This window comes from Hermetia illucens, chromosome 3 (assembly GCF_905115235.1).
Source record: "Hermetia illucens chromosome 3, iHerIll2.2.curated.20191125, whole genome shotgun sequence".
Taxonomy (NCBI): Eukaryota; Metazoa; Arthropoda; class Insecta; order Diptera; family Stratiomyidae; genus Hermetia; species Hermetia illucens.
In genome coordinates this window covers 1,656,994-1,670,842 of record NC_051851.1, presented here as the reverse complement: position 1 = coordinate 1,670,842, position 13,849 = coordinate 1,656,994, and the positions used below count along the sequence as shown (strand labels likewise).

Here is a 13,849-nt window from a genome sequence, read left to right as displayed (position 1 = left end):
CTAGGTCCAAAACGCTATCCATTGGTAATCTTCCTTTTCCATTGTGAAAGTTATGTTTCGGTATATGTTATTTATTGCTTCCAGTGTTTTCTCGATGTCTTCATTTGGGATTATAACCAATATGTCGTCTATATAACGTGCCCAAAATTTTGGAATGATGCCCCGTTTTTCGATTTCTTTTTTCATGCTTTTCATGAAGATTTCGCTTATCAAGGGGGATAACGGGTTCCCCATTGCAGTTCCTGAGGTGGTTTTGTAGAATTGGTCTCTGCAGACAAAGTATTTCTCATTCATGCAGAGAGCTGTTAATTTTGTGTAGACTTTTGCCTTTTTCCTCCCGTTCATTTCCATGCATTGTTCCGTTAGCCAATCCTCGAGTTTCCAAATGGCTTCTTTGGTTGGTATGCTCGGATATAAGGCTTTTATATCGAATGATACCAGACAATCGCTTTTCTCTAGGTTTTTGTGTCCAACAGGTTTCTCCACTAGCTCTATGCTATTTTTCACTGAATACTTGCTGTGATAATTTCCGTTGGTGCTTATTTCTTTCATAAGCCACTTTGCGATTTTATAGGTTGGAGAGTTAGTGTCCGCTATGATCTCTCGTGTCTCATTACCTTGCTTTTGGATTTTTGGCTGGATCCTCATTCTCGGTAAAGACGGATTTGGCATCCTCAAGTCTGTAATGTTTCCTAGTATTTTCCTACTTTCGTTGAGTGCCTTTTCTACCCTTTTTATGGATTCAGGGAGGGGATTGTTTCTCAACTTAAAGAAATTTCCATTTTTCAGTTTTTCTTCTAGGGCACTGTTGCATTCGTTCTTATCTATTATTACAACCGCGTTTCCTTTGTCGGCTTTCGTGTAGAAAACATCCTTTTCTCTTAATTTCTTAACTATCGGGTCATATCGATATGTTTTTCCACTTCTTGTTCTCTTATTTAGAATGTCCCCCACTTCTTTACGAACGATTTCCTTTGATTCGGAGTCTAGATGCCGAATGGCTCCTTCTACGTCGATGACCACGTCTTCAATTTGGGGCTTAGTATCGATCGCGAAATTGAGTCCGTTATTGAGTACTTTCAGCTCGCGTGTTGTAAATGTTTGCGACGATTTGTTGAAGACAAAGTTTGGTATTTGTTGAACCTCTAGGGGGGAGGCTTGTCTCATGGGTGGTGACTTTATCTTCATTCTGTATAATTTTTTGTTGAGCAAATCCCGTTTTCGCCCCTTTTCGCCTTCGAAAGCTCTATCCAGTTTAAATATCTTGGGTTCTATCTGCGTTCCTTCCATTGTTAGGTCTTTTGCTAGCCTCAAGTGTGCATTGTAGGCAACTAGATTGAATTTGTCCAATTTTTTGTACTTTTGATCGATACTATCTTTCCTAAGCAATCGCTCTATTTTGGTTGTCTGATTTTTTGCGTTATATAATCCTGTGTAGTTTTACCCCGTGTGATGGCGGTGTGACGGAGGGAGGGAGGTAGAGCTAAAAAGCTTTGATATAAATAAGGGTAGCTTAAGATACGTTAACTAATTAGGTACTAGCAGTGAGGAAGGAGGCACGTGGTCTCCGAAACGATTGTATGCGGGGAAAAAAAAAATAAAAATATTTACCGGATAAGTAAAAAAACCTAGTTCTTTTTTCAACTTAAAGGATTCAACTTTTTAATGGAATACAGCTTGCTTGAAAATTGTAAATTGTTGAAATTAGAAAAGTTTGGATATTAGAGCAAACAATTTACTTACATGCGCCGCACACTGTGAGAAAATCGCAATCTAGCGGGATTGAATTAAAAATCTTAGCTCAACTTATGCATTAACAATTAGTGGCTGCTCATACCAAAGATACTACTTAACACGACAGCACAGAACTTTTTGTCGCAAAAAAAAGAACGAAAAATTGTGACTACTGGTATCATCCAGGGCAGAAGCAACTCATCAGACGCTGCCTCACCTCTGCCCTGGGAGCAGCGTGACCGAAAGTAACGAGAGATGGTAATCGCCCCATTTATATATAATCTCAAACAGATAATGGATACGAATTATATTCAAGTGAAATCCGTCATAAGTTCAGACCTAAACCAGGCCGAAGTAAATTTTTTGTTGAGGATGCTGGGAGTCCTGAGTCCGTACTCACTTGGTGACGGACCGGACCAATTAGGAAGCAACTTACTACTACTTTTGTAGTATACGGACTCATCTTCTTTGGGTTAAACACGCAAGTTTTCCAGATTGGAGAAATGGAAAATTAAAAAATTTTGAAAATAATAGGTTAATTGGGTCATTAGTGGAGCGTTCATTTGTACGATCTATTAATACCATTTTGAAGTGAATATCAACACAATAGTGTTATTTACTTAATTCATTGTTGCGTTTGGATCACATACGATCAACGAATTAAAAAGTTGGACATTTATGGCAATACATTTTCAAGCCAAATATCTTGGAAACCAGCTGATATTTCTAAATGAGTTATGAAAGAGAAAACAATAATATTACATGTGTGTTTTCTACCGTTATTATTTTCATTATTTGGAATGAAATGGAAAATGGAGCAATTTTCTCGTGATTTAAAAAAGCTAATCATCATTCATTCATTAAATATTTCCATAATAAAAGTGTATGGGAAACAGCTGAAATAATAGAAAAATCAAAGCCCACTATGTATTACGCCATAAAATTTTTTAAAGTGGTCAACCTGCGAAAATCCAGTCGGAACAAACAAAAACACAAAGTTTGCGGGACATAAGGAACAATTGGAAGGCAACCGCAGCATCCATTGAACAGAATTTTCTCCATAGGGATACAGGGCCTATACTCCACGGAAGACGCCACTCCTTTCCCAAGCGAATATTAAAAAACGACTTAAATGTGCTCAATAGTTCGTTTAAAAGCCAGAAGGGTTTTGGAAATCAGGGGGTGCTATGGCATCTAAGGGACCAGGGTCCCTATATATTGGGCTGGGAAAAAAAATGTCGTATTTGTGATCGAAATTTGACGCTTTATTTAACATACTTAGAATTATCCGATTTAAGTCAAATATGCAAACCACACCAATGTTCGCAAACTTGTTGCCATTTAGAAGGCAGAGGGTGCCATTTAGAGGGAAGGGGGTGCAATAGGACATCCCATCCGAGCTCCCATACCTTCTGCCGGGTCATCAAAAATGTGTGGGGCCGAGCGTTCTCCTGGTGGAACACAACCAATTCTGGCCGCTTCTGGTCAATCGCCTGCTTCAAACGGTCAAGTTGCTCACAGTAGAGGACTGAATTGAGGGTCTGGCCATAGTTGAGTGGCTCATAGTGGATGATTCCCTTCTAATCCCACCAAACACACAGAAAAACCTTCCTGGCAGTCAATACAGGCGTACGTGATCCACTTTTCATTACCAGGTACCATCAACTTCAAAAATGGATCAAATTCGTTTCGTTTCAGCAGTGCATAGCAGGCGTTGATTCGGTCCAAGAAATTTTTTTGCGTCAACTCGTGTGGCAAACACCCAGCTTTTTTTGGAATCCAATCTTCTGCAAATGGTTCCAAACGGTTTTATGGTCTATACCCAGTTCCTGGCTAATCGAACGCATGCTTACATGCCGGTGTACTTGGATGATTTCGACAATTTTATCGGTTTCTACGACGATTGGCCTACCAGTACGAGGTGTATTTTTGACATCCACTACACTAAAACGAAATCGATCGAACCAACGGTGTACTATGCGAATCGTAACAGTATCGAGCCCATAATCTTCACAAATTTTTTCGTCCGCCTTCGTTGCATTTTTACCTCTCAGGTAGTAAAAACGTAAAATATGACGAATTGCTTGCTTGGTGGACTCCATCTTTGACGCGCTATAACTTGAGACTGAAATGTACGATCACAACACTGCCAAAGAGACACTTGTAGCATAGACTGTCGTCTTCAAATCGCCGTGTAGTATGACCCGATGCGATAAGTACAACACAAGATATGTTTATGTGACCCCATCTATTGACAAAATACCACATTTCTTTTTCCCCAACCCAATATAATCCAGGAAAAACTCACTAGAGTGGGCTACCTTAATATACTAAGGCAGCACATACCAACTACGATAGCGACGTTGGAGTTGTCACCAACTATCATGTTGGTTCATGACAACGACCCAAAATACACCGAAATGGTCGTTAAAGAATGGCTGCTTTACCATATGAAAAAGACCCTTCCTCATCCACCTCAGAGCCCAAATTTTTTTCTGTTTCTAGAAGTTTTTTTGTAAAAAACTGGATGAAGATATAAAAACGATTTTTTCGCCATATATTTATTAATATCTTGAGCATGCGGACTAATTTTTCCAGCCCGATAGCATAGTTCATTATTGAGATACAGCGCAATTTATACACCCATCTAAAAAAAAGTGTTTTTATGTTGCCACGCTAGAGGGCGCTGGGATCATTTTAGAGAAAAAAGTAAACGGCATTTTAACCTGCAAACTTAACTACAGTCCGCAAACTAGGATTACTAAAAAATATTAAAAGCTAAATTTTTAGTGCCCTGTTACAACCTTTTATTTGGGAATTTTGGTGCTTTTCAAAGCTTCTTTAATGAATAAAAAAACTACTTAATGAATCGCAATTATCCTAGTTTGCGGACCGTAGAAATATGTTCTGAATAAGTCGTGAAAATTTCAAAGAATTTCGTTGTATAGATTTTAGGCTATGGTAGCAGCAGAGTTTCAATATATAGTTGGCTTCAATTCTTGTCCTTTTAGCGAAGTCATTCGTACGTCATTCGAACTGATAAATCGCGCTTTATTACGGCGATCGACATGAATCTGGCATGTGACTTATTACGTGTTTAACACTATAATTTCCGAACGCCTCAGTATATCAAAAAATCACGTTATTCACATATTCTACACTATATCTAGATACAATTGATGCCAAGAGAAAATTCGATTCCGCGAATCCGACACACGGGATGACCCCCTTAAATCCGATAGAGCACTTATGGCCACACGTCGAAAAGGAGCTACGAGAAAGGGGGATATGGAACAAAAAGGATTTAAAATATCACATAAAGGATTGAAATAATTAAACCTTGTTGTTTCTTTTTCGTTGGTGTGAATTTTTATTCTTGCAAAAACCGATATTTCGGGAACCACTTGTTCCCTTCATCAGTGCTAACAAGTCATGCCAAACTTGTTAGCACTGATGAAGGGAAGGTTTACGAGATTATGAACTTTCAAAATTTTCGGCATTTAACACGTGGGTCATTAAGTCCTGTTACTAACCAATAAAAAAGCATTTTTTCTTTACAAAGTTGGACTTTATTCATCAAAATAACCTTCCATAAAGATATAATGATGATTTTCTGATTTTCTAAACTTTCGATGCTTTTTTGATAAAACACTTTAGCCTGAAAATTGGCCTCAGTTGCGGCTGTAACACCATCGGAGCCGAAGCTCTCTCTGGACTTTTCCTTTGAGATCTGCGTACAAGTAGAAGTTAGATGGGGCCAGATCTGGTGAATATGGGAGGTGTGGTGGAAATTCTAATCGTAAATTATACAATTTCCCCGTCGTTTTCATCGGCGAATTATTCTGATGAAGCAGCGTTTTTTTCTGAGCCATGTGAGGCCTTTTCTCCGTAATTGCATCAACCAATCGATCAAATAATTCAATATATTAATTGCTGTTGATCGTCTGGCTCTTCGAAATAAAGTTCGAAAGCAAAATTTCGTTAATGTTCCAAAGCACAGAGGCCTGTCTGACTGTTGTGTCTTCGGACGTTTTGCCTGGCCTTCGCCCCTTCGTCTCCATTCGATTGGGGCTCTTTTTGACTCCGGAGTATAATGATGAATCTATGTTTCATCTATTGTTATGTAGTCACGTAAAGATCCTTTCTCTCTCGCGTGAACATCGCTCTGTATATCCAATTCGTTGGTTTTTTTGCCCCCTGTGGCAAACGTATCACACTCTTGGAACAATTTGTTTCCGTATTCACATTAGCCTAAAATCCGGCTCAATAGGTTACGGTGGGCGGGTCACTTAATCCGTATGGATGAGGATGATCCCACCCGGAAAGTCTATAAAGGCAATATCTATGGTAGAAAAAGAAGACGAGGCAGACCCTGCCTAAGATGGAGCGATGGCGTAGGCCAGGACGCCAGACAGCTTTTATGGATATCAAATTGGTGGAGCTCGGCGCAAAACCGGAATGTCTGGAGTTCCTTATTAAGGCAGGCCTAGACCGGATACCGTTTGTTGCGCCGTTGATGATGATGATCCAAATTAGCCTCCACAATTTTGGTCCAAGTGCCTGATATTTTCAGGATTTTACCTATTGTCCTCCAACCTTGGTCTGTGAACGCACCTAACTTTTTGGAGCCTCGATTGGGCGACCTGCCCTCTCGGCAGATGTTTGACCACGTTTAAAGTTCACATACCATCGGGAAATGGTTGCTTTCGACGGAAACTTTTCTGGGTAACACCTTTTCAACCAATTGTCAGCTTGAATGGTATTTTCTCCATTAAATAACATGTTTCATTAATACGCGAAAATCGTTTTTTTTATCCATCATTTAAACAAACACAAATCTATCGTCGCTTAGCCTTCAATATCTCAATAACTACTAAACCGAATACCATGAAATTTTCACATGTATCCTCTAAAAGTTGGTTCTAAGCAAAACACCCCATTATGGCGGCGCGATGAGTGTGTTGGTCTCAGGACTTAATGACGCATGTGTATTAACACAACAGATTACTGTTATCAAATGAATTTGCCGATTCAATGGAGGATTTTTTTTTATTTTTTTGAGAAGAATTTCTGTCCTATACCGTTTTAAAGATTCGAAAAATACAATTTAAGAAGTAATAAAAACTTGTTGTTTCTTTTTCGTTGGTGTGGGTATTTATTCTTGCAAATACCGATATTTCGGAAACCACTTGTTCCCTTCATCAGTGCAAACAAGAAAAACAAGAAACTTGTTTGCACTGATGAAGGGAACAAGTGGTTCCCGAAATATCGGTATTTGCAAGAATAAATACCCACACCAACGAAAAAGAAACAACAAGTTTTTATTACTTCAATTAATTAATCGTTGGAAACACCGCATAATTTCACTCTGATACAATTTAAGGTTTATTGAGGACACTACAAAATTGAAGAAAAATCGGCTAAATATGACCATCATTATGAAACCTTTTTAAGAAATAATATAACTTGGTCATCTAGCGATGAAGCACATGGCATGATAATAAATGCAAATTTACTTACCTATCTGCCAATAGAATATGATTCGTGAAAAGATAAATATGCTGGAAGGAAGTGTTAAGCTCTATCGAAATATTAAGAGATAGAGGAAGGGAAATAACGTGTACCTGATTGAGTGGAGCTGTGATGGGTCTAAAGAGCAAGTTATTAACAGAAGTTCAAGTCTACAAATCAATTTGATAAAAACCTCATCAGTAGGCGATTGTATCTAACCAAATACCCAAAGATGAATAAATACACATTCATTTCATGTAATTTTAAAAAACCCTCGGACTCATTGATTCAAAAGCTATTCATCTTTATGCTTTAGACATCAGGGAAGGCCAAGTGGTCAAGTTATTCCTGGATACTATCGGAAATTTTCCGCGAGAAGGATTGAGGCTTGCAGAAGATGGTCTATCATTTGTATTTCAAAAATAGCAGGAACGGTGGCAAAAGCGTATAGAAACTGAGAGGTGTTACTTTGAGAAAAAAAAAACATGTTGAGTTAGAAGATTGAATAAATACTTTTTTGTACATCGTTTTTATTATCGCGTTTCAAACAGCCCTCTGAGGTTTTCTTCTATGGTACGAAACATGATTATAATTCTACCTTAATAAACCTAAAAATTGCAGAATTCTAAAGAAACATTTTCAAAAATCGAAGCTTTATTTCATTGAAAATCAAGAATAAAAGTAGGAAATTTTGAACGAAAATATATAATCGTCATTGATTTCGAAGATAGTTTCCTTTATTGGCTAATGATTATGTAAAATTCTTATAAATACGTGTTTCGGGCGCTAACTGCCCCCTTCCTTACTGTTATATCTTCTAAAAATTTTCCATTATAATTTAAATTTTTTAAAGCTATTACTGTAATTATGGAATTTAAATTGAGTTTTTTTCTAGTTTTTCCTAAAAGTTCAACCAAAGTAGAGAAGTTGTTGCCCATGTCCAATCATTTAAAAGAAAGTTTAATGCAAAATTTAAGGAGTTCGGTCTTACACCCAATCAAAGTTACAATTCGGATGAGTCGGTATTATTTTTAGGTTTCTCTCGGATGCAACTCTAATTTGAAGGGATGAACATTGCATCCTTCGACATAAGCCTTTCAAGGAGTGCATAAGAATATGATTGTATTCCAACCCTACTGCAACACATAAGCTTTAAGTCATTGGTGATCGGCAAGTTGAGAATCCCGCCATTTTTCGAAAACATCTAAAATCACCCTTCATCAAATCACATCATCAAAAAATTCCTGGATGACTTTGACTGTTTTTATAAAATTGTTTCGCAATTGTCTTTCACCACATGTAAATGGGTTACGATTTCCAAAATATATGTAGAATCTGATTTTGATTTGAAATTTGAAAGAGCAAATTTTTTATAAGCAAATAATCTACGAAACACAGCAGTGTTGGATAATGCTACATGTCTTCTTAAAATTCAGAGAAACTTAGAACAATGTAGCTCCAAAATTACATGCTGTGAATGGAAATCATATAGCTGTTAGTCCGGTAATTTTTTCTTTTACATTACAAGAATCAGAAAAATAAAAATTGTTTTGTGCAAAAAGGATTAACATTTTACGACACGAAAAATATTGAAGGTAAAATTTATGGTGATACTAGCGTCCTTATAAAATCGTGTTTCAAGCATTATGTCCTTGGAAGCTATTGTACTTATTACCTGCAAGCGACTTCTATTCACGTAACAGTAAAGTAAAGTTAGTTTATTTTTATCATTAAAGCTCTGTCTTCCAAAATTCAAAATTAGTTCCAAACAATTTGAAACTTTTTGAACTCTGAGCAATAGGTTCATAGTTGTGGAAGATTACAACGTAAAACGTACTCAACATGGTCCTTGCTACTCATTCCAACAGCTAAAGAGCTTTGAAACGTCCTGAACGTTAAAAAGGACTGTGATTTCATTTCATCTGGGTATCCAACTTACTGGGCGATTGATCGCTGCAGAAACTCCGCTACCAGCTGCCATCAAATCACTCTTTTCGAGCAACGTTTTAGAGAAAGCGGTCCGGAAAGTCTAACTAAAAACTCTGCAAACTGGTTGAAATATCGGAAATAAATAAGATCTCATTTGTCCAATAGAACACCTCTGAAGACGAAATATAGACCTAGCCATTGAAAGTTTCAGCAATACCCTCGGCCTAACTTCACGATTATCCACGAAACCAATCAAAAGGTAGCCAATCGATACAAGCTCTCAGCGCATATGCCAAAAATGATAACAAGAAAACAAAAACACGGTACATGGATAAAACTCAGCAAAATATGCAGAACTATAATAAGGACCTTAATAATTTTTAAAAGTTCTTTTTTTTTGGTCATTTTTCACTTTTCGAAAGTATTGACATTTAAAGGTCCTATGTTGAAACCTAAGATAGGGCGATGGTGTAGGCCAGGAAGCCAGACAGCTTTTGGGGATATCGAATTGGTGGACATGGGCGCAAAACCGGGATGTCTGGAGAACCTTATTAAGGCAGGCCTAGGCCGGATACCGGTTGTTGCGCCGTTGATGATGATAATGTTAAAACTTCAAAAAGATTTTCTCAAACAACATTTGCATTGTAAATTTTTCCGAAGCGAATCAACCAATTCGGTTGAAATTTTAACCACATATTCTAAACATGTAAAGCTGTTGTCTCTACTAAAATGAATTTAAAATATAAAATTTTACAGCTTCTGGGCAATCAAATGTGTAGAAAATCTAGCTGATTTCGTTGATTTTTTCTTCAATCCTTCACTATTTTGTTTTTTTTTTTTTGCATACGACAATTTGATTAACATAGAGACGATAGCCATGCAAGTAGTTTCAAAGCATTTTCTTCATAAACTTATAGTTAATTATTGACATTATAAAGCTAAGAAAAAAAATTATATTTCAATTACTATACAATGTAATGCAAAAGGAGTTAACTCATTATACGCAATACAATCGCTAAAATCACAAAGAAAACTTTTTTTGAAGCCAAAGGGTGAGGAACCGCCTGTAAGGTTTAAATCCGACAGGGAACACCAACTATTCTCTTTGGCAAGCTTTTATGAATCTAAGCAGACTGAAACAGCACCTAGGAAATGGTAACTAGGATCATATTGACACTGAGAAAGGTGTTGCACTCGCAACTTCTTTTGGAAATGTTTTCACACTCAATTCAAATTCCGAAATTCTCACGCTCATCTGATAAAACGAACCTTCGCTTTAGACCTAAAAATGCCCCCTGGTGTCATCAGAGAACTCAATCTTAAAAAAAAGCCTTTGGCCACGATAAAGTTCCAAACAAAATGATCTAAACCGTTTTCTCATGTCATCAAGCACTTAGTTAAGATTTTCAGCGCGATGACACGTATTGGTTGGTTAGTTTGTGAGCTTCTGGAAAATATCAAATAGGAAAAAATCCGCTGGGGGAAAAATACACCCCCCGCCCTTATGAATGCATGGGGATCCCAATCCTTAAACTCAACGTCCGTTCACGGTTTCCATCTTCCCAACAAATTTCGTCGTGTGACAGACAGACAGACCTTGAACCGATTTTAATAAGGTTTTGTTTTACGCAAAAACGGTAAAACTGTAAAAAAAGGAATTTTCAATATATATTGAGTTCAGATAGCAAGCTTATCTATTGTATACAATATTTGACGGAAGGAAGTATTCTGAACTTAGGAGTTTTCCGATAGAATTTCTAAATATAATAATATACAATTCATAACTTTCTTGAATATATATCTGAATAGGATGTATTTTAAGACCCACATTTTATATGGTATAAGTTTATCAACGTGATTTTTTTCAGATTGGAACGAGATCTATTTCGCTTTTTAAAGCACACATTTTTAAGCCCTTGATATCAAAACTCAGATCATTTACGGAAAGTACTAATTGAGCCAGCACTTTCATTTGATACCAAACATGACCATATTCAGTCAAAAGAAAAGTCGTGTTTATGATCAACACAAAATAGCGATACTTGCTACATGTAAGGAGATTCGCAGACCACTCCTATTCATCAAATTTCGTGACAATAGGTTCAGCAGTTTCCGAGTAAATCGGGTATGACAGGCAAAATTTTGAAATGAATGTAGTTCCCCCCATTTTGGCGCTACTTATAATGACTTAAGGGATCGGGGTTGATGATAATTAAGGACCATCCTAACTGGCCGAGGAGGGAAGAGCTATCGCAAAACAAGAAACAACAAGTTGGCGAAATTGACGGTGAAGGTCAGCCCGCAAATACTGAAGCTTTCGAAGGGTTTCGAAGATAAGGAAAAATTCCTATATACGTAAAGACACGCTTGTACCATAATCGAACATGAATTTCGATCCTATGACAGAATAAGTCATATAAATCACCCTCGAAAATTATAGTCAATTCACATATGAACATACAGTCCGGAGTTTCTTTTAAACAGCTTTCATTCCGATTAATTCTTTTTTTATAAACTTTCAACTTTTCGAATTTTAAATATTTATTTATTTTCTTTTAGGTTTTGCATCATAGATTCTTACGCAAAACCACCTCCACCTAGCTTGGCTCAAAATGATAGACCGTCATCATACATCACATCATCTGATGAATTTAGAACTTGCATCAGAAAGGGCTCAGAATCCATGGATTTCGGAGAATCCAGGAAAAAACATGCGGAAAATAAAAAGGATAACCAAATAAAACCTTAGTCGCACGCAGAGTATGGATGCCAAGATCGAGAAGAGCAAATACAACGGATTGCATCCTCACCCGGTACTTTTCATGCCTCAGGTACAAAGCAAACGAGGCGGATCCACCTTTATGCCCCGGGATCCCCAGACCCAACATTAGTAATTTATTTATTTATTTATTTAATGAGGACAATACACAGAAAGCAAATTTCTTATTACATATTGTCCTCAGAGGGAGGAGCAAGTAAATGGCATATTTTGCGCTTAAAGCTAGAGAGGGACATAGAGTCGAAGGAACCAAGCTGTAGGGCATTGTAGGACCGGCAAAACCTCGGGATCGGAGAGTGAAAGTAAATCTCGAGCTCGGCGAAGGGTACATCAAAAATGTCCGCATTACGTGTGTAATGAGACGAGGCGATACGGAAAGTAATATCCAAGTTGGCGGAGCAGTCCATCAGACCATTGCAGAGTTTGAAAAGAGTACACATATCAAGGAAGATACGGCGTTGCTGTAGGGAGGGGAGATTGAGGGTGCGGAGCCGTGACGGATAATCAACCCGTGGAAGGTTCTTTTTGTAAAAGAGGGTCCGGGTGAATTTGCGTTGTACAGCTTCAAAAGCGCAGCCGTCACGAATGCGGTAGGGGGACCAGACTACACAGCAATATTCAAGGATGTTGTTGACAAGGGAATTGAAGAGTGTTAAGGAGGGCTGGATTGAGGTAAAGTCGGACGAGGAACGTAGGATAAAACCAGACATTTTGGAAGCTCTATTCATGATGTCAACGAAGTGGGAATTGAAACGAAGTTTATCGTCGAATATTACACCCAGGTCTTTGAAGGAGGTCAGTAGTGAAAGGGGTTGACCAGTGAGAGAATAGGAAAAGGATGATGGGGAGGGTTTAAGGGAATAGCGCATCCAGTGGCATTTGTTGACATTCAGTGTTAGCTTGTTGACCGAACACCAACGGGCTAAATTATCAAAGTTGGATTGTAAGAGAGCACAGTCCAATGGAGACGAAACAGAGGCAAACAATTTAAGGTCGTCTGCGTAAAGCAAATACGGACAGGTGAGGATGGAGGCGAGGTCATTGATAAAAAACAGGAAGAGTAGGGGGCCAAGTGTAGAGCCTTGGGGAACACCAGAGGAAGGAGAGAAGGAACCAGATGAGTGACCATGAAAAGAAACTTTGCAGGAACGGTATGAGATATAGGAGGAAAGCCAGGAGATGACTGAGGGAGGGAAGTCTAGCGAAGAAAGTTTAGAGAGGAGAATGTTATGGTCAACGGAGTCAAAGGCTTTGGAGAAATCAATATAAACAACATGTACCTCCTGTCGTGAATTCAAACGTTTAGCAACAAAGTTGGTAAAGACCAAAAGATTTGAAGCCGTTGATCTATGTTTCACGAAAACATGCTTTGACAATGAGGTGGCCGAAGTTCGCGGTCAACCAGTCGTTGACGTATCTTTCTAGGATTTTGGAGCAAGAGGAGAGAAGGGAAATAGAGCGATAGTTCACAGCAAGAGAAGGGTCTCCGCTCTTGAGGATAGGAATGATAATGGCCTCTTTCCAGAGACGGGGAAAGTAGCATTCGTCTAGACTTTTGTTGTAGATTATACACAGGGGGAGGGAAATGTGTTTTCTACAGTTAAGGAGGAAGAGATTAGGAAGCCAGGGGGCCAGGTCCGACATTGGGGTCAAGGTTACCAATGAGGAACTCAACCAAGGAAGGCGTAAGGAGAGGAATGGCTAGTGATTCGGAGGAGTCTGTGGTTATGAAAGTTGTAGAGGGTGAAGGGCTCGAGGGAGAAAACACTGATGAGAAGTAGGTGCAGAGAAGGTCGCAGGATTGTTGTGGGGAGTTGGCAGTGGAGTAATATTTGCCTTTTTAAGGTTTTGTGTGAAACAAAACCTTATTAAAAGCGGTTTACTTTCTGTCTGCCT

At 38.3% G+C, this 13,849-nt stretch overlaps 1 protein-coding gene across 1 annotated transcript; it reads right to left on the bottom strand.

The window, feature by feature from the left end:
* LOC119650801 lies at window positions 1-1,188 on the bottom strand. The gene has a single exon (XM_038053940.1). The coding sequence runs from the start codon at window positions 1,186-1,188 to the stop codon at window positions 1-3; it is 1,188 nt and encodes a 395-aa protein (XP_037909868.1).
* Window positions 1,189-13,849: the final 12,661 nt, after the last annotated feature.